The sequence below is a fragment of the Leptonychotes weddellii genome, chromosome 7 (genome assembly GCF_054177405.1).
Source record: "Leptonychotes weddellii isolate Sample4059 chromosome 7, ASM5417740v2, whole genome shotgun sequence".
NCBI lineage: Eukaryota > Metazoa > Chordata > Mammalia > Carnivora > Phocidae > Leptonychotes > Leptonychotes weddellii.
In genome coordinates, this window is record NC_138375.1 from 57526331 (window position 1) to 57548440 (window position 22110).

Genomic DNA, 22110 nt, shown 5'->3' on the forward strand with positions numbered 1-22110 from the left:
CCATCATACAAACAGATGCACAGAGACACAAGCTGAAAATGGGCTATTAAGGAAACAATACAGAGCTGTGGCGTGAGAGATGATAAGACTTGAGAGACCTAACTGTGATAGAGGTTGATCGAGGAGGTCCTCCTGAGGAAGGAGCCCCACCTGAGACCTGGAGGTTGGGTGGTCAAGGGAGTAGGGGCAGCGGGTCTCATACGTGGACAGGTATTGAGGAAGTTGGAGGGATAGGCAGGAAAGTAGGTGGGCTGGACACACTGATGAGGGGGAGAGATTTGGGAGATGAGGGGAGGTGGGCACCAGTTCATGGGGGTCTCAGTGTATTTTTTTGGAGGGGTTTAAAGCAGGAGAGTATTGGGATCAGATTTCTATTTAAGGAAGATTCCTCTGGCTCCTGTGGGCCACCCTAGGGATGAGGGACTCATGATGGGTCTCCTCTTCCTCATTCCTTCCAACTTATCCCCCTCGCAGCACCAGAGTAGTTTCCCCAAGACAGAGGTGACTGGTTCCCTGCAGCATGCCCACCATGAATGGTAGAAGTAGAGAAAAGAGTGCAAGGCAGGAGGTCAGCTAGAAGACCACTGCTGTGTTCTTGAAGGAGGTGGGGGGTGGCACTAGGGCAGTGGCAGTGAGAATGGGGAGGTGGGTGGATTTAGGCTGACTTTGTGTCTTGTTGGCACTGAGGAGATTTGCCCACTAGGCCCAAGGGCCCTGGCTCGGCCTCATCATGAATCCTGGCATGCAATGGGCAGTGGGAAGTACTGGCTGAGCGAGGACCCCTGTCCCTTCCATAGCCTAAAGCTGGGCTTAGTTTCTCCACTTGACAGATGTGGGAATAGACTTGAATGTAAGCAGTTGGGTGACTTTTTCAGCCCATGAGTGCAAGCTCTTGAGAAGCTGAAACATCAATCTGCAGATAGCAAATTCTGGGACATGCCCGTGGGGCCTCGTTGCCTTTGGTGTGTCTAAGTGAGCACAGTTAATCTGGATATCCCCCACAACCCATCTGTGAGGTTGCAACCATTATTGCCGTTTAACAGATGCAGAAACAGACTCAGAGAGGTGAAATGCTATCCTAGGATACCCAAAAGAAAACAGTGCAGCCAAGATCAGCACACAGGTGTGCTGGGAGATGCCAACTAATGGGTGGCAGGTCTGCAGAAAGTAAGCCACAAACGGGCACAGCCCCACCTTGGCAAATCCCCAGATGAATCATGTATTTGGCAAGCCAGCAGCCAAGCTCTGGGAAAATGTTTCTTTCCTTTCTACTGATTCCTAAATCTTTACATGTCCTGGATGAGGTTGGCTTACTTGCTTGTGGGAGGAAAAGAATGCAGATATTTGGAGATCCAGTATTGACGTTTGATACACTTGGTATTTTGTATGGTAAACCACATGTGCTTTGCCATCCTAGAGGTCTGGGTTCAGATCTCAGCTAAGCTGTTTCCTTACTGTGTGGCTTAGGCAAGTCGCTTAGCCTCTCTGGACTTTTTTTTTCCAACTGCAAAATGAGCATAGTATCTACCTACCAGGGTTATTGTGAGGAAAAAGCATGAAAATTGTCTAATGGCACACAAATGGTGCTTTATTGATATAGTTTCCTATCTTTCACTGGACATCCAGAATATGTGTCCTGAAATTCACATTTTGAAAGATGACTGTAAAAATGAAACATGATATGAACGGGGTTTCCAAGGTGAAGGTACAGGGGATCCGACAGGGTGGACCTGGACGGATGTGGCCAAAGGAGATGCTTCTCCTGTCACTGAGTCCCGCGAGCCTTCTTGGCTTCTCTCGTGGCTTTAAAAAGAGGGTTCTTTTTCTCCCTGAAGCACAGGATCAGAGAACCGCCAGCCATTCCCTAGGGAGCAGCAGAAATGCACATCTCTGCACATTTGAGGTTCACAGAGCCCCTTCGTTCCGCTCTTCAGACACTCTCAAGACACAGATTATAAATCACCATGAATCCGGGCAAAGGCTCTGACCAGGCAATTCCAGTAAATAGATATAAAAATGACCACTCAGCATATTTAAAATTTTTATAATTTTCAAAATATAATTTTAAACAAAATATAACTTTTTACCTATTAGAATGGCAAAAACAAAACAAAAACCCCCCGACCCCACAACATTTGATAAAGCCCAGTGTTGCTAGTACTGAGGCAAAGCAGATCTCCATACAGTCTGGTCGGTTATATAATTTGGTGCAATGTTTTGCAGAGGGTGTTTTGACATTGTTTATAAAATTTAAACTATGCGTACCTTCTCTTGGTATGCTTCCTACTGGTAGGAAGTTACCTTATGGGTATACTCTTTCAAGTATGCAAAGGCTTATGCATAAAGAAAACCTGTGAACAACTGGAATGTTCCATGCGACTGGGCTGGTTAGATGAACCCTAGCGCATGGATGTGGAATACTGAGTGGTTGCTAGGAGAATGAAGCATTCTTGCTTGTGCTAATGTGAGAGGAACCACAGACACCCGCTCAGTTAGAATAGCTTTAAAGAGCATGGCACGGAGTCATCTCATTTGTGGAAACACATCTGTGTGTATGTTTTGTTCTTATCATTCATAAAACAATTCTGGACAGACGCACAAGAAACCATTAAATGTTCAGGGAGTAGGGATAGGGATTGGAGGGTGGACTGTTTGAAGACTTTCATTCCATATTTTTCAAGCTTTATTTTTATCATGAGCATGTATCAAATTTTCTACTTTTAAAAAAATCACCCCCATTCTCACAGATGGTGAGACAGTCTTGGAGCACGGAAGTGACTTGCTCACACTCACACACGGAGCAAGCCTGCATCCCTGCATGTAGAGGAAGGCATTATAGCAGTGCACTTTGAATTTGAACCCTAACTCTCGCACCTACTTGCTGTGTGACCCTGGGCAGGTTTATTAACCACTCTGTCCCTCTGTTTCCTCGCTGGTGAAATGAGGACAATAATCTCTTCCTCTAACAACTGTTTCAGGGGTGAAATGAGCAAATGCATGTCGAGTGTTCACCCCAGTGTCCAGCACAGAGTAGATGCTAGTGCGAGGCTGCTGTTATTATTGTTGTTGCTTATTACCATTCTCATCTGTTTGTGGGCAGCACAGGGCTGGCCCCAGGCCTCAAGGAGTGCTGAGCAGTGAAGTGGGCTGGGCCTCTGGACCACAGAAGACAAGCCCAGGGGCAGATCTGCGGATCTCTACTATAAAGATTCCAGCCCAGGAGGCTAGTTTCCACTCAGAACAGGAGTTGGAGCCCTCCCCACACCCCAAACCCCAGAGAGGACCACATGGAGAGTCCCTCATGTCCCCGCATGCTACGTACTGCCGGGGGGTTGGACAGTCATAGGCTTAGTGGGCTGGCCGGTGCATTTGAGGCCATATGGGCCCACCTTCCATTCTGCCTCGGAAAAAGTAAAAGCCCAGCAAGGAAAAGAGACCTGATCCCATGGAAAGAGCCCTAGACTGGGAATGAGCAGGCCCTTACTAGAGTCCTGCTTCTGACCCAGTCTTGCTGTGTGACCTGTAGCAAATACCTTCCCCTCTCTGGGCTCCCATCTCCCCATCTGTGAGTTGATAGGGTTGGACAACACTACCGTTAATGTCCTCTGAGCACTGACATTTTACCCTGTGTTCTGGGCCCTTACCAAGCTTTGAGGGCCCAGAGAAAGAGAAGAGACTCAAACCCAAAAAGATGGAGTATGGGTTGAGAGGTGAGCAAGGGAAATGGGAGAAAGTTCCCAACTAAGTATTCAGGCCCCATCTGGTCAATTTCACCTTGTCTCTTTACAGATGGGATTCATTCATTCAACAGTATGTATGGATTCCCCTCGTGTGTACCAGGTGCCACAAGATCAGAGTTAGAATTCTTGAATGGTGACCTTCCTAGTGGGTGGCACTTGGATCTGAGCCAAAAGCTTAGATTCAAGCTTTGGTTCTGCTTCTTAGTGGCCTTGTGAGGTTATGAGGTCATTTCTGCTCTCCAAGACTCAGGTTCCTCATCTGCACAATGGGGATAATCATTCTTACTTCAGAGTGATTGAGAGGGTTTCCTATGATATAAGATGTACAGCTTTTGGCACAGTGGTAGTGGGTACCCATTTTATTTTATTTAAAATTTTTTAAAGATTTTATTTATTTTGGGGAGGCAGAGAGAGAGAGAGAGGAGGGGCAGAGGGAGAGAATCTCAAGCAGACTCCCTGCTGAGCACAGAGCCCAATTCAGGGTTGGATCCCAGGACCTTCAGATCATGACCTGAGCAGAAATCAAGAGTCAGATGCTTACTCAACTGAGCCACCCAAGCGCTCCTGGGTACCCATTTTAAAACAATGATAGGAAAGAGCAAGGTAATCTTGAGTTTGAACCACCAGTTCAACTACTTACCAGTCATTTGATCATAGGCAAGTGACGAATTCTCTGAGGCTGAATTGTCTCATTTGAAAAATGGGAATAATAATGATTTTAAAGGAGATACATGAAGATTGGAGAGAAGGTTGTGAGGAAAGTTATGAGAATTAACAGAGTACACATCAGTAGACCCCCTAGAACAGTGCCTGGCACATAGTAGGTGCTTGGCAGATTCTCTGTCCTGCTCTGAACTTCTCTCTTAGCAGCAGGGATGAGCAGCAGGGTACAACTTAGATCTATTTTTGGCCTGTGCAAGTGCAGCTCATAAAAATACAATCTTGGTCATTGTCAGCACTTCTGCACTTTTATTTATTGTTCTTGCCAATCCTGGGGCCTCTCCATGTGGGAACCTCTTCATTATTGATAATCCCGGGAAGTAGTATTTTAAATTTTTATGATCTGTACTTTGCGCCATCTGAACCACCATGTATTATCTGGCCTTGCCAGTGAAGGGAGAATATATCCAGACTAGGGGTCCTTTTGGGATGAATAATTTATCCCATTTTCACAATGCCAATTATGTTAAATTATGTTCTTCATATCAGCCACTGACAGGACAATGGGGACTGATGTATAAATATGAAAACAAATTATATCTTTGCCCAAATCCACAATGGTATTTGAAAATCTGGAGGTTCATTTTCCCAAATATTTGTAAGACCACACTTTAAATGATAAAAAGCATAGAAAGGATTTTTCCTCTTCTCTCTCCACTTCCCTCCCCCGCTTTCTGTTATTAGTCAAGAGCTCAGGGCTCCATTTTCCCCACTTTTTTTTTCAACTGCAGAGAATAGAGCCTTTCTTTGCAAATATATTTTCTCTTCTCTCTTTCTTTGCTTATGTAAGCTGATTCCTCCAAGGTACAATTAATGATTTGCTAACATTTCTTATGCTTTCCCCTTCATAGTACTAAAAAAAAAAAAAAAAAAAAAGCGACTGTTGCCGTATCTTCTTTTATAGAAGGGAAATGTTTCTGGCTCCCCTCCATGGGAACAGAACACCAAATTTCATGACACGCCCAATAGCTGGTTGATTCCAGTAACTCTGTAGGGTTGTATTTCTCCTGTTCTCTGCATCTTTCCAGTGTATCTCACTGTGGCCAGAGGCTTCTCCATTACCTGTAATATACATCTGGAAAGCTACTCTCTGGTTTATAATCCTTCCTTGGATTTTCACTGCTTTCAAGTTAATCTTCAAGATGCTTGGTGTGGCATTCAGAGCCTCTGTTTACCCCTCACTTTCACCTACCCTATGCTCTGGCCACTCAAAGCCACTTCCTGTGGCTCCTCCATGTGCCAGCCTCCTGAGTGTCTCCTGAACGTATGCTGGTATGTGCTGTTCCCTCGCTCTAGAAAACCCTTTTCCCTAAGTTTGGGGAGGCAAGAATGGAAACAAGAAGCTGGCCAGAGAAACCATTCATGGAGAGATGACAGTGCTCTGGACTAGGGTGAAGGCAGTGTGACTGGACAGATGGGTTAATTTGAGAGAAGTTTTTGAGAAGTAGGAGCTGGTGCTGAAATGGATTTGGAGAGTTCAGGGAAGGGAGGAGTCATGGGAGAATTCCTGTATTTGACATAAGCACTGGCATGGATATTGCTGCTATTTGGGGGGGATGGCTTGGGGAAGAAATGTTAAGGGGCAGGTGGATCTGGGAACCCAAGAGCTTTGCTGTGGACATGGTATATTTAGGCAGATTGGTCCAAGGGCAAATGTCCAGTAGGGGAATCTGAATGCTGGATGAGGTCTGAATTTAGTTATAAGGATAAAGATGGACTTGGAAGTTATAGGAGTGCGAACACTCAGAGGAAGTGTGTAGGAGGGAAGCGCGCCCATGACTTCACCCTGAGAAATTCTATCATTGAGAGGTTAAGCAGAAGGGGAGGATCTTGAAAGGGAAACTGAGGAGAGCTGGTCAGTGAACAGGAAGAGAACCAAGAGAAATATGGCCATGGACCCAAGGGAGAAGGGCATTTCAAGGGGTAGGGAGCAAACAAGCCTACCAGTGAGAGGTCAGAGAAGAGGTCAGGACTGTCTGTTCTTGTTCTAGGCAAATGGGCAAAGACCTGCTTTTGATGTGGAGATGGGGTTCTAATGAGCTAACATTTCCTTAGGGGCAATGGTAAAATATTAAGCAACCTGGATTGCTTTTGGGGAAAATGTGGCTTAGCTAAAGAGAGGAGAAGACTGAGGACCAGCCTGGGTCAGGTACCCACCTGACCTGTGGCCTGTGTTTGATCTTGGTAGTTTGAGAAATGGGGCTCCAAAACCAAAAAGAACCCCTTTCATTAGAAAGTCACTCAGGGCATAAGCAGCCTGTCATAGGGGTTTAGGGCAAAGCAGGACATGGATTTGAAGGAGGGCTATGACCTCAACTCTGCCTAAACTCAGCACCCCCACCATTACTGCAAATGGTAAACGGGAGACTTTAAAAGGAAATAGTATATATATACTTATAAATATTACATGTTATTTATGTATTTATTATAAATACTATATATAAATTATATAAAATAATATATAAATTTTCTATATATATTTTGAACTTGATATAAATGAAATCATATAATATACAAAAAAATTTTGTGTCAGATTTTGTTCAAGGTAGTGTCTGTAAGATTCACCCATGTGTGTGGCATTCCATTTTATGAATAAACCATAATTTATGCATTCTCCTATTAATGGACTTTTAGATTGTTCTCAGTTCAGGGATATTATGAAAAAAGTGGCCATGAACATTTTATTTGTATGTTTTGGTGGATCCATTATATTTTGAGGTTTTTTTTTTTTTTTTTTTTTGCTGGTGCCAAAAAAATCTGATTTTTTTATGCTTATTTACTATTTGGCCGTCTTACTAAATTCTAATAGCTTTTCAGTTCATTTTTCTTGGAACATATTTTTTATCAGCTAGAGCTTTTTACCTCAGGTAACAGAAAACCTAATCCAAATTGGATGAAGGCCCAAAGAGTATATATTGGCCCCTATAACTGCAGAGTTCAATGTGAACTTTAGGCAAGGTGTGATCCAAAGGGCAGTGTGTCATCAGGGCCCATCTCCATTTCTCTAGGTTCCTCTTAGCTCTGCTCTCCTTCATATGCCACCTTTGTCTTCATCTTGGCTCCTCCTTATTGTGACAACAATCTCTACAGAAGTTTCAGAACTCAAGTCCTCACCACACCAGCCAGAGGAAGAGCATGCTCTTTGAGGAACACCCATAAAGAGCAAGGAGGCTTCTTTCCCCAAGTCCCTAGTCAATATTGCCTCATATCTCATTGGTCCTAATCTTGAGCCAATCATATTTTGTGATCAAGAGGATAGTAGGCCCTGATTGGCTTAACATACCATTCCTATCATGAAGGGAGGCATCAATCCCACCAAACCACATGGCTGCCACACAAAGGGGCAGCAGTGGGTTCCCAAAAGGAATATCTGGGGACTTTTGATCTAAAGGGATGCTAGGGAAGCAACCACAAAATGTTTAATATGGTATTTAGAATGTTATTCCGACAGTAATATTTTTAAAGTTCTGTCACCTGTCTCAAAATGTCGGCTATGCATAGGGTCTTTTAAATTTATGTGGAATGATGAAAATGATTTTGAGCTTTTTGAGAAGCTTTGGAAAAAATGTTTATAGAAATTGAGGGGCAGAGGGAAGGACTAAGAAGCAAATGCTTCTTAACATTTCCTCTGTGATGCGTAAACACCTGAGATCTGATGGCTAAGGATCTAGCCGCAAACAGATCAACCCAAAAGATGGTTGTTGGTTGAGATGGACTTGGCAGTGTGGGAAAGCATATCAGTTTTCTATCGTTGTACAATAAATTTCCAAAAATGTAATGGCTTAAAACTACACAAATATATTATCTTGCAGTTTTTGTAGGTCAGAAGTCGGGGCACAGGTTAGCTGTGTTCTCTGCTTGGGGTCTCACAGGTCTGAAGTCAAGGTGTTGGCCAGGTTGCCTTCTCGTCTGGCACTCAGGGTCCTCTTCCAAGCCTGCTGAGGTTGTTGGCAGTATTCAGTTACTTGTGGTTGTAGGACTGAAGTCCCCATCTTCTTGAGTGACCTGGCTGTCAGCTGAGGTCACTTTCAGCATCTAGAGTCTGCCTTCCAGCTGCATAGTCTTCTTGTAACATGTCAGCTTATTTCTTCAAGGCCAGTAGGAGACGCTTTCTCTAGTCTGTTATGATGAAAATTTTTTTTTTAAGATTTTATTTATTTATTTGAGAGAGAGAAAGTGAGAGTGAGAGAAAGCACGAGTGAGGGGTAGAGAGAGAGAGAGAGAGAAGCAGAGTCCCCGCTGAGCAGGGAGCTCAATGCGGGATTCGATCCCAGGACCCTGGGATCATGACTTGAGCTGAAGGCAGACGCTTAACCAACTGAGCCACCCAGGCGCCCCTCACCCAGGAAATTTCTATTCATCCATCACTCCCTACCTTTTTTTTTTTTCCAGACAGGAGGTCAGGAGCATGCTTGAACAGCATTGTTCTTGAGAAGCCCTTGTGTTGCTCTTGTTGGACTGGGTAGGGAGGACCTGCAGGCTGACAAGTGCAGGCCAGGCTCCATTCCACATCTGCTTTGAACATCCATGGAAGAAAATTTGGCAGCACTCAGAGGCAGTGTGCAAATAAACATTTGTTTTTGAATGAATGGTCTGAGTGCTTATCTTCTATTAACTCATTTAAGCCTCACAACGACCCAGTGAGATATTTATGGTTATTGTCCCATTTTATAGAGGAGAAAACAAAGACGCAGAAGGCTTAGGAGTGGAGCTAGTGTTCAAACCCAGCACATACCCTTACACCTTCCTACAGTACTGACAGTATCGGTGTCTGCTCCACAGCATGGAATTAAGTGAGATATGCATGTCAAATGTTCAGTGCCTGCTATATGGTAAATTTGCAAAGCATGAGACTTATTTTTATTACCTGTGCCAAAGAAGCTTCTGCTTTCCTATTCTTTGGAATAGGAGGTAGAAAGAAAATAAAAATAACAGAACAACCCACCCCACCTCCCAAAAGACCGTCACCCTTATTTGGCTGCCCTACTTCCCTATTTGAAGGAGCCAAGGCTCACTTCCATCGTTTGGAGGAGCAGACTACAGAGAGGGCCGGGACACAAGGGCAGACTGACATCTGCAAATTTTGGGTTCTAGGTCATGGGGAGGAAGAGAAGTATTAGATGGGCTGGTCGCCGAGCCTCCTTAACCAGCATATGTAAGTGCCACACAGGCAATGTTCAGTAATAGTAGTCCTTTCTCCATCCTTTCCTTTTTGAGCTACATTTAGTTAATGGCATGCCTTACAAACTTAAAGATTATTCTTCATAGGAGAATTTTTTGCTTGAGTCAGTACACTTGACTACTGTCTCCAGGAAAACGTGGTGGGAGTTTTCAGTGAAGTTTCAGTTAATTTAAGCTCCAGTGAGAAGTACGAGTGATCATGGTTAGAAGGCAGCTTCCTTTTAGCTGAGTGACCTTGGACAAGTGACTTAGTATCTCTGAGCTTCAGTTTCCTTATCCGAAGACTGGAAATAGTAGTGGTATGTAGATAAAGGCTTATGAAGTGCTTGATCTAGTTCTGGCACGTAATAAATAATTCCAAAAATATTACCCATTTTCATCTCATTTAACCCTCAAAACAACCTTATGAAATAGGGATGATGATTATGATTATTGCCCATATTTTACAGGTGAGGCCCTGAGTCTCAGACAGCTTCTGTGTTCCCCTTGACACTGTGGCACTTGGCCATGGTTATTGATTATCTGTCAGGTTCTTTTTTTCTTTCACTTTGCCTACACAGTGGGATGGAGTTCCATAAATGTCTTGGCAGGTTGACAGCATATCTTGATAAGATATTAACCACCTCTGCAAAATATTCAGACTTTAGAAAAACAAGATGATACAAGAGATTCAAAGACCTTTATGTTTTTCTCTGTGCAAGTGCCTAAGTCAAATTGGAATCAAGTATATATATAAAGGTTGAGCTACAAGATGTTCATCATAACTTGTTTACATAACCCAAACTGTGGAAACAACTTAAATGTTCAACAATAGAGACTCATCGGATTCACTGTAGTATATGCATACGGTGAAATATTATGCTTCATCAAAAGGCAAAATACAATTGTGTATTTGTCTACATAAATATATGTTAATATATTGTTGTATGTTTAAAGTAGGTTATAATTCATGAAGTATGAATCTGTCACATAAAAAGAAAAGATATGTTTATATAAATAGCACACATATATCTAATATATGCATATGTATGCATATAAAAACATCTGGAAAGGTGCGAACCAAATTGTCACTTATGGTTGTCTCTGTTGGCATGGGGAAGTATGGGTAATTTGAATTTTCTACTTTCTTGCACGTTTGAGAAGGAAGTTCTTTATCTTCTGATCTTTATGCACTGTATAAAAATTCTAGCTACTGAGAAAAAGAAAAGAAAAAAAGAAGCAGTTCAAGTCTCCAGTTGTGCTAACCCTCGTTGAACATTTCAGGTGATTGTGAAGACAAGAACAGAATATCAGCCTGAACAGAAGAACAAAGGGAAGTTTCGGGTGCCGAAAATCGCCGAATTTACGGTCAGTTTCTTTACACAAATTGTAAAGCTAAGGCTGGCTTCAGCCAGCTCAAGACTCCCCACGCTAGTAAAGCAGGTGCTACTGGGGAGTGGGAAATGATAGAGGCTATTTCTGGAGGATTTCTTGAGGCCACACTATCTGGCTCACTGAGTCTAATGAAATAACAAAAGCTCTGCCTCCGGAGGACTATTTATGCTCTCTTCTGCTCTGGAATGCTCAGATAATTTGATAATTTATGAATGTGCCTCCTTTCTTCTTTTTCCCCCTGTCCCCATCTCTCTACCTTTCCATCACAATCTCCAGGAAATATGATGGAAATGTATATAAAAAAAAAAAAAAGCCCTCAGATTTTAGTCAGTGGATGGTTGTAACAAAATACAAAAAAGACAAAGGGGAAAAAAACCCTGACTTCTTAGTGGAAAAAACCCAAATGGTTGACCTTCTATTTCTTGGTGAGCAGTCACTAGGAGGGCTGATAAATATATATCACTGTGATGAAGGAGTCATGAAGCATGCTCTGCAAGGACGAAGGGAGGAACTTGAGGGAAGTGCCCTGGAGAAGTCACTTAGGAAGCTGAGAAGAGCACAACTTGTGTAAAGGCCCTGAAGCTGGTCCCAACTCTGAATAAGAATACGGGCAGTGAGGCTAGGCTCTTAGAAGGGGGCAGGGAGTAGGCAGATATGAGACAGGAGAAGTGGGCAGAAAGCAGACAATTCTAGGCTGTGTAGACTCTATGGAGGAATTTGGATTTTATGCTAGAAGCATAAAGGAAGCCTCGGAAGGACTTCAAGAAGGGAAGAGACATGATTTAATTGAGTTTTAAATAAAGTACACTGGCTTTTATGTGGCCAGTGGACTGTAGCGGGAAAGAGGGAATGTTTGGAGACTATTAGGCTACTGCAATCGTCCAAGTAGAAAGAGATGGTGGCTCCAACAAGAATGGTGAGCAGATAGAGAGACATGGAAAGACTTAAAAGATATTTAGGAGGCAAAATCAGCCATGATTTAACTAGAACAAAGTGGTTCTTTAGATGGATGTTGGAGCAGTCTGGCTGGGTATGAGCCCTGTTTCCACTTTATACCAGGCCAAGTGGCCACGGCAAGTCCGCAAACCTCATGTATCAGATGGAGGTAATAGTAGCGTCACTGTGAGGGTCAAGTGCAGAAGACATGCAGAGCACTACGATCTGTACATGATAAATACAAAAGAACAGTAGCTCTTCAGTGTCAGCTGTGACTGGGGGCTTTGAAAGTGAAAACAGCCCTTGGTTGGAGTGTGTACATGGATAAACATGTTGGTCTGTTCCCGTCCCTCCCTATCTCCCTGTTAAATCTGGGTTAGAGCCGCTGGGTGTGTGAGCCTGAGAGGGTGTGTGGCCCCTCTGTATGCATCCCTTGGAGTGTGGGAGCTCCCTGGATGCTGATGCCCTCTTTGAGGGCAGGGGCTGCTCGTATTTTTGGCAGTCACTTCAGTGTCTGGCTCACAGTGTAGGCCCCGTGAATATGGACCTGGCCTGAACTGCATGCCCACAAGAATGAGCCTGATCAGAGCTTCAAGGGGAAGGTGAGGGTACCTTGGTGCATAAAGTATATGCACAGGGCCAGAGAGTAAGCTGACCTGTTCTCCTGGCAGCGGAGACAATTAGAAATATGCCCAGATGCACGTACAAGAACTTTTACTGCAATGTTATTTAGAACATCAAAGTATTGGAAATAATGCTACATTTTCAACAACTTCCTCATGATTCTGTAAATAAGACCACAGCCATATGATGGATTATTTTAGCAGTTTCTCAGGGTTCCCTTTCTCTCAGAAAGTATTTCATTTACTCAGAATTATGGGCTTCTGCAATATTTTCATCTCTTTTTACTTTCCCGTGCTTTCCAAATTTGATATGAGCATGCATGATTTTGATAATCAGAAAAAAAGTAGGATTATTAATTTCTTTTTTTTTTTTTTTACCAAATAGAGTGTTACAAGCTTCTGAAGGAATTATTCCTTATTTATCAGTCGCTTTACAATGATGGTTATGAAGACACACAATAATCTGGGCAAATACTTCAGTGTTACAAGCTTCTGATGGAATTATTCCTTATTTATCAGTTGCTTTACAATGATAGCTATGAAGACACAATAATTTGGGCAAATACTTCAGAGGGAAGGTTGAGTGAAGAAAGCAAGGATTCAAATTGTGTGTTTTCCAGGATTGGAACTATGCAAAAACCCACAAGTAAACAGAGGGAAAAAGACATGGCAAGAATGTATCAGTATATGCCCTCTGTGGCCATGTTACAGCGGTGATGTTGGATGATTTTTTCCTCTTCTTTGACCACTTTTGGTGATGTTGCTATTTAATCGTATTTACTGCCCACAAGCCCCTGAGAGACTGATGTAATCCTCCATTTCTCGAAGGGGAGCCATGGCTCGGAGCAGTGACGTGATCTGCTCCTCTAGCCAGCAAGTAGCAGGGCCGGGGCTCAGAGCTGAGCCAGAGCGACTTTTCTGTTCAGCCACGCCACCTGTCGTGGTGGGTCACTCCCCATTCGAGCAGAACAGAAGTGAGTCAACGAAGAGAAAAGGAGGGGCTCAGTCAGGGTCTGGGGCTGCAGAAGCCCCCCCAGGCAGCTTGACTCGATTAGTCCTGGGGGTCAAGAAGGAAGGGTGTTGGGTTTGGGGGCAGCAGTCCTTTGTCAGCAAGAGAGCTACCTCTGGGTTGTGTGGAGGATATATCTGTTGCGGTGAGGGTGGCTCGAGGACCTGGGAGGAGGCTTTGTGGGAGAGTCTGAGGGTCTGAGCTGTTGGCTGCAACAAGGCTTGGGGCCCAGGTGGTCTGTTTTGAAGATAGAATTTATAGAACTTGTTCCTATAGATATTTAGGAGGCAAAATCAGCCATGATTTTTCCTGGTGGGAAAAGGGGGACTCCTTGGTGTTTGGCTTGGCTGGCTGGGCAGGAGGACTCTGTCCACTGAAGGAGAAGCTGGGGGACCTAGGTTGGGGGCATGCATTGAGTGAGAGGTGCCTGGAGCATATGGGCCATGAATGGTGGTCTGGTCACCCTTGTATGTAAATGGCCTGGGGCTCAGGATGGAGCTCTGTGCTGGAGAACCAAGGCTGGAAGTCAGAATTCCCAGTTAGTCTTAGAGAGTGTGGTGCTGGTAAACAGTGGCTGGGCTACTTCCCAGGGATATTGCTCGTGGAGGAGGTAACTATGGGGATGGCAAAGATGCATCTGTCCCTTATTCCAATACCCTCACAGAGGTGGAAAGTCTTATGACTTCACATTTCAGAGCTGATCTAGACAGAGCGGCTCAAAGCCACATAAGAGAGAATGAGAGGAGAGAGTGGCGGGGCAATGAAGTGAGAAAGCCTGGCTGAAAGAATTGCCTGGACTTTTTGTCTTTTCTAAAACCAAGAAAGCTCTTGTGAGAGGTCACAGACTTGAGAAAGTGTTCAGCAGGCTATTTAAGAAAACAGTAGCATGCAGAGAGGAGCCCCTCCTTCTTTCTTAGTCTTGGGAGCTGAGTGTTCCTCTAAAGCTCATTTTGCCATGGAAGGCGCTGGGCAGGGTGCTGTTCTGTGCAGGGTGCTGGTCTGTGCAAGGTGCTGGTCGGTGCAGGGTGCTGGTCGGTGCAGGGTGCTGGTCTGTGCAGGGTGCTGGTCGGTGCAGGGTGCTGGTCTGTGCGGGGTGCTGGTCTGTGCGGGGTGCTGGTCAGTGCAGGGTGCTGGTTGGTGCAGGATGCTGGTCGGTGCAGGGTGCTGTTGTATCTGGCCATGCTGTCAGACCTGGTTGTCCCCCAAGCTGGTGTGAGAAGGAACTGAATTTTTCATTTGGAGGCCACTGTGTTAGGTTGATGAGAGGTTGTTCTAGGGCCTTGGGGCTAGAATGACCTGGGAAGCTGAGATCACATCTCTGTCACCTCTTAGCTCCATGACCTTGGGAAAGTCCCTTCACCTTTCTGAGCTCCTGATTCCTCATCAATAAACCAAGACACACTGTGGACATAACAAATAGTGTAAGTCCTTGGCACACTTTAGATCTTAATGAATGATCATCTTATTTCTTTCCTGTTCAGATCCCCTTTCTTCCTCCTGGGTTCTTAGTTTCCTGCCTAATTAGCCAGCTTTTGTCTGTTGGTTGAGACAAACTTGGGCCTCCCTTTCTGGCTTTCCCCTTTGGGAACATGGCTGGGGAAACATGCAGAATTGTTCAAGGGTGGCCAGTTCAACGTCAGGATTCATGGGCAGCCCCTGGCTGTCTACCGTGACCTCTTTGCCTACTGGGGAGTGTAGGCAATTTTTTTTTGTAGGCTATTTCTCAACACATTGGTTATAACATGAATAATCCCGGTATCTATTAAAAAACGCTTTTAATCTACTTTTCAGCCTAACAACAACAATGCTTATTGTTATCTCCATTTTACAGATGAGGAACTTGATGCTCAGAGAAGTGAGGTGGCTTCGAAGGTCATTCAGCCCGGAAGTGTTAGAACAAGATAGGAACCCAGCTATAGCTCTCTCTGCCACACCTCCATGCCACCTTGCCATTGCCCGTGCCCATTCTGTGGCTGGCTTGCCTTCTTTCCTTCCTTTTTCCCCCTCTTTCTTTTTTGTCTTTATTAATATTTGTTCTGGGCTGGTCCAAATGCTTGTTGCTGGGAGACACAAAGATGCATAAGACAAAATCCTTGCTCTGGAGGAGTTCACAAATGTGGACTCGTCAAGAACATTCTGGCCACCTTCTCAGCTATACTGTGCCTATAGGATCAGCTCCTCTGGGATGCTTCCCCTGATCCTCTCAGCTGGGTTTGGTGCCTCCTCTTGGCTCTGCAGGTCACATGGGGCCTTGAATGCCGCTGTACTGTAGCTAGCTGCTCCTGTATCTGCAGACCTGCCCCCAGCCTCTGGTCCCTGGAGGGCAAGGTCACTTCTGGCCTACCCACGTTGTCTCCAGTTCCCAGCACGGGGCCTGGCATAGAGTGGGTGTCTGGTGCGTGGCCACTGGAGCCCCAGTCTTATGGGACTGCCTCAGTATTCGTCTCCGACCACAGCCCAATTTGGGGTCCAGAAAGTCTGACTCTGGTGGCTATGGCCCGGGCAAGCTCAGGTAGGGGGATGTCTGCAGATCGGACCCAGAACACAGTCAGTGGGAGAAGTCAGAATGGCAGGGATGCATAAGTGGTAAGGGACTAGAACTCACCATTCTTGTCAGGCAAACGGACACATTACCAGGAAGTCAGGTGGGGGAGGACTGGAAGTGGGAGGGCTAGTAATTCTTAGAGAATAGGGGTCTGTGGGCTATTACTAAAAAAAAACAAGCAACAACGAACAAATCACACAAAATAAACAAAAGTCCAGTTGAAACTTTAGGCTTTTTCACTATTTCATCTCCCCGCTGTGATCCACTCAGTTCTTTTGGATTCCTGCTCTGCTCCTGACCTGTGATTGGTGCCTTATGTATGCTATCTCACTGAGTGATCCCGGCATGCGGGGCTGGTGAGCTCATCACCCCACTTACAGGCAAGGGAAACAGGCTCAGAGAGCCTGGTGCTTCCTCCAAGTTCCACACCAGGAGGCTGTGTGGCTGGGCTGGGCTCCCAGGCCCTACGCAGGGGCTCAGCAGTCAGGCAAGGCTGCTTGCAGTGGAATGGGAGCTGGGCTACCGGTGAGTAGCTCTCTGGGGATGTTGCTGAGCCAATTTACCTGCCGGTTGTTCCTTTCCTCCTTCCCTTCTGTCTGGCCAAGGGATGGGGCCTTGGTACTCCGTCTCAGGCCTCTGCTCCACTAGCGTCCCCCCCGCCCAAACATGGTAAAAGGTATGGGGCAGCCCTGGAACCAGCCTCGCCAGGCTCAAGTGCCACGTGTAAAAGCCGACAGAGTCCAGACCCCTCTCCCTCCTGAAAGTCTCCAATAACTGTACCTTCTTCTCCGTTCACCCATCCTCTCATCGCCCAGCCTCATCCTGGGTCCCTCTGCCTCCTTTCTCAGGCTCCTGTCCATTCTTCTCACCACTCCAGAGGAGGACTCTTCCTAAAGTGCATATCCCATGAGGGCTTTGCCCCCTTTAAAGTCCTCTGCAGCTCCACAGCTCACCTGCCTCTCCCACAAGCACTCTGACCGCCCAAAGCACTTCCCTTATGACACTGTACACAGTATGCCTCCCTGTCTTTCTTCGTGCTGTGCCTTCACCAGTGGGCATAGTCCATACTCACCCTTCAACACCCAACCCAAATGGCCCCTGGCCTGTGCGGTCTTGCTGGCTTGCCCACATGGTCTGTCCTTCCTCCTTGGTTTCCTGCACCTGCTGTACGAGCCTCTATTCTAGCACCAGTTACACGGTGTTGGCGTCATGGACTTACCTGCCATGTCTTGCACTGACTTGGGATTGGAATGGTGTCTCCTTCATCTTTGCACCTCAAGAGCCTAGCCAGTGCCTGGCCACGTTAGGAACTAAAAGATGCCTTCAATGACTGAATGAACAGGTGCACGAGTAAACAAAAAAATCCCCCTGGCTGACCGAGAAACTCCGCATTTGAATAACCCCAGAGCTCTGGCTGCCTCGTTTTCAATATCTTTATTTAAAATCAGGGCTTTATCTCTGTTCCTAAGCTTCTTGACGATGACACATTCTCATAAATGTCTTCTTCTTGATGCCACATTCCAAGGGAGGTGAGACCCCATTTATACCTTTGCCATTTGCTTCTGCCAATTTTTCATCAAAACCCCAGGGGCTGCCTTCCTTGGATGGGATTCTAATCTTTGCTGACAGCAGCAAATGGAGATAAGACATTTTACTTTATTATCTGTTGTCTTGGTTTTTATTGCTCTCCTATTTTTTTAAAATTTTTTTATTCTGAGGAACATTCTAGGTGAGTTATTAAAAACATTGCCTGCTGGGTTAAGAACAGAGTCATTATCTGGCAGGAAAGGAAAGACTTTGCATATGAGTACTTGGTAGAGAAAGGCCCTGATCATATTTGATGTTTATTATTGCATTTCTGGCTAGGGTTTTATTGAAAATCAGAATAAAGATGCTGGCCTATGTTTCTGTCTGGGTGCTTTCTCCAGGCCCGATAGAATCGTACTGTTAGAGTAACTTCCAGAAATATATATATTGTTATCAATTGATCATTGAAAAGCAAATGTGGCTTTTTTTTTTTTTAACAAAAACCTCCATGGTGCTGTCTCAGAAGGAATGTGCTCAGGGTTTCAGTGCGGGCCTGGGTGTCTGGGTGGCTCAGTGACCACTCTATAGCTCAATAACTGAAGCTGCTTTTAATTGCTGACTTCTCATGCTTGTTGACTCAAACAAACACTGGTAAGTAAATGCTGCAATAAAGCAAGTGACTAGTTAATACACTGGATGTACAAGAAGGTTGCTAGAGTTTAGTGAATATTCTTCTTTCCTACGGGACTCCTCAGCGGGGGCTGGAGCTGGCTCACACCCCCTCCTGAGGGCCAGTTATTAAAAGTCTGCAAGCCAGTTGTTAAACTGTTGCAAGCTTGTAACCAACCATAGTGGGAGTATTTACACCATGGAAATGGGCAAACACAGACAAATTAGCCCCCCCCCCCACTAAAAACAATATGAAAGGCAATATGGAAGAAGGGGGAATACAGGGGTCGGGGATTTGTGTGAACTAAAGCAGGTCATTTCACCTGTTTGAACTCATGTTTCCTGATCTGTAAAATGGGATAGTGACATCTACATTATAAGCCTGGTGTGAGGACTGAGTGAGATAATATAAACTAACACTGTCCCATGGGAGCTCAGTAAATGTGAGCTTCCTCTTGTACATTTCTGGGGAGTTGGTCATCTGATCGGATGGAATGCATCCAACCTAGGTCGGGCCTCCAGTGGGAAGCCTGCCTCATTCCATCTCTGTGAGCCCTTTGTCTCAACTGACATTGCCTGGGCACACCTGTCCCTTCCCACTCGCCCTTTCTACTGTGCCAGCTTTTGACCCTCCATCTCCCTCCCACCTCCTTCCACCCATTATGAGCAACATCAGATTGGATCATTGATCTTGCCTGAGAAATCTTCAGCGGCTCCCTACTTCCTACAGGCAACAGCATGAGGACCTTAGTATGGCATTGCAGGCTCGTCCCAAGGTGGTCCTCGCTGCTAGTTCCAGTCGCTGTGCCACTGACCTCCTGCACCCCCAGGACTTCAGCCTTCTCATAGTTCTGTAAAGCCACCATGCCTTTTCTCACCTCCGGATCTTTGCCCGTGCAGTCTCCTCCCACCTCTATCCCATGTTCTCTGACTTGTGACCCAGCTCAAATGTCACCTCCTGCAGAAACTAGTCTTTGATTCCCCAAGTCAGGTTCTCATCTGGGAGTCCCAAGGTCCCAGCATTGCCCTTTGTCCCTGTATCTGTCCCTGCTTGGGCAGAGTTCTCCTGCTACCTGGTTGGGTTGCTGAAGGTAGCACTGAAGGCAGGGCTTTATAATGTTTCTTGAATCCCATGTGGGGGTAGTAAGAGGAAGATGTTCATAGAAGGTAAAGCAGTATTTAAAATTCTTTGTAATTAATTAATAACAATAACTTTCATTTTATTGAACATCTGTATGTGTCAGGTAGTTAGCTAATCATTTTCCATCTCATCTTTACTATAGCTCATGAAGTAGGCATCATTTTTTATATACAGAGGAGAAAACTGGGGATCAGAGAGGTTAGTTAAGGTACCTATGATCACACAGCCAAAAAGGGGCAGAATCAGGCTTTTCTGACCCAGAGTGGTGTGTGTGACTATGGATGCTTTTGAGTATATGTGCTCTTTTGTCTATACCCATCTTCCAAATTGGGAAACCCTGCACATTTTGGGAACTGGCTAAATGAAACTAAACTGAAAAGTGGTTGTTAGAATTCTAAATTTTGCTGCTTTTCCTTGTTATTTGCCAAGAATTAGGCTAATTTTGCCTTGGCTCTTTCCCTTTTTCTTTTCTTTGAATACACTGTTTGGCCAAGCCCTAAAATGCATTGATCCAAAAAAGAAAAAAAGAGAAGCAAAATTTCCCAAGGGAGAATTGCCATTTTCCTCACTGCTTGTCATGTGGCTTGCCTCATGGTCCCATCACACGGTGGGAGGGTGAATCTCCTGACTTTCTCGCTCTCTGGGCCTCCACTGCTGCAATGCATGATTATATTAAATGTGATTTAAAAAAATTTATGATGTTTAAGCTCCTGGAAGTGTCAGAGGCAGACAGGTCCTAACAAAGTGACTGTATGTGCAGCTTGTGTGTCACCACCATGTTCTATAATTATAAGAAAAGTAGTTGTCATAGCAACTGCCAGAGGCCTAGCTTTCTCCTGGATATGCTGACAAGCTCCTTAGCTCCGTGATCCAAGAAACTGGGAGGCAATTTGGTTCTCTGAGGACATTCAACTTTCACTTGGGTGTTAATCGTGAGCTCACTCTAATTCTCCACAACTTGAACTCAGTTGTGTTATGCATTCTGACAGATGCGGGTTTGAATCTGGTTCTAGAACCACTCATTGGCTCACTGGCTGTTTGACCTTGGGCAAGTCACCTCACCTCCATGAGCCTCAGTTTTCTCTTTTGCAAAATGGGGATACTAATGCCACTTCAGAGGATTGTTGTAATGATTCTGTTTGTGATGTATCTGTCAGGGGCCCCTGATATATATTAGATATGTTCCCCTTAACCTCTTCACTGTGAACAAATAAAAAATGAAAAATGCTGAATTAGAGAGGGTGGTTGTTTTAATAATAACAGAATTATAATAATAATAATTTTGGTAGCATTTGTGGCTAGAAAACCAAATTAGTAAATAGAAATTCTACGATGAATCATGTATATGAGGCAAAGAAAGAGAGAGAGATGGAAAGAGAGAAGAGAGAGAGAAAAGATAAATGAATATGCACCTAGGTGAAATTGACTTGAATGAAAATTCTGCCAATTTTTTTTTAAACTACATTTCTTTGAAGCTAAGAAAAAGATCTCTGGTCTCCAAAAAATCTCTAACCTGTGTGAGGAAAACTAGCTTCTAGTCTCAGTCTCTGGACCTCAGTTTTCCCATCTGTAAAATGGGCAGTTGGGTGGGATTGCCCCCAAGGTCTCTGCTGTCTTTGATGTTCTTACGGTGGTTCTCAACCAGGGATGATTTTGCAATGAGGGGAGACGTTTGGCAATATGTGGAGACATTTACAGTTGTCACAGCTGTAGGGGGTGTGTGTGCGTGCATGTGTGTGTGCATACTACTGGCATTTAGTAGGTAGAGGGCAGAGATGCTGCTAAACATCCTGGAATGCACTGGATGACCCCTACAATGAAGAATTATCCTGCCCCAAATGTCATGGGTGCCAAGGCTGAGAAACATTTGTCTAGGACTTACCACCATGTTTATCGGTCTAAAAAGAGGAATCATGCCATTGTCGCCCCATTAAGATGTGTCAGATTTGTCCGGGTATTCAGTTTCTTATCCTAGCCATCTCCTAGAGAGTTGAAGCCCTAGGAAAATTAGTTAAGGTAAAGACAAAGACTTCTCAAGATCCCAGGGGCTTAATAAAAAATGAGATGGCCTTGGGAGGTGGGGAAAATACGGTCCTGTGAATTTTCTTTTTTCTGGGTACTGCATAACTCTAAACACACCAAATGTGATTGTTTCATGGGCAAACAGTGCAATTTTAGACCCATAAATATTATTATTTCTTTATTATTATTGCTTTATTATATTATTATATAATAAATGCTTTATTATTATTTCTCTATAGAGAATAAAAATAAGTCTTTGTGTATATTTCAACTGCACCCTCATTTCTAGCTTCAGCCTTTGATTTTGACATTCCAAGTCACAGTCAGTGTGTGTCTCTCCTCAAAGTCATTGTGATCACTCCTTACTCCTGCTTAAAATCATTTTGGGGCTTCCCCTGGCCTTCAGGGTGAAATCTGAACCCCTTAGTTCATTGTACCTGGTCCTCAGAACCTCTTTTGCTCATCTCTTCAATCTCCTCTCCTTCCTTCTGCCAAACTCCTCCCGCCAACCTACATTACCCACCGAATCCTGGGCACACTCTGCCCTATCTCCTCCACTCCTCAGCTTAGCTGTTTCTTGCACCCTGAATATTTTTCTCTCCCCCACGGTCTAGTGCACACCT

The 22110-nt window shown here is 44.7% G+C and overlaps 1 protein-coding gene across 1 annotated transcript in view; it reads left to right on the top strand.

The window, feature by feature from the left end:
* NSG2 (neuronal vesicle trafficking associated 2) overlaps window positions 1-22110 on the top strand; it is a 54479-nt gene that overhangs the window by 5701 nt on the left and 26668 nt on the right. Inside the window, exon 3 of the mRNA XM_006740327.3 lies at window positions 10905-10988. Coding sequence (XP_006740390.1) covers window positions 10905-10988 — 84 coding nt within the window. The remainder of the gene's footprint in view (window positions 1-10904; window positions 10989-22110) is intronic.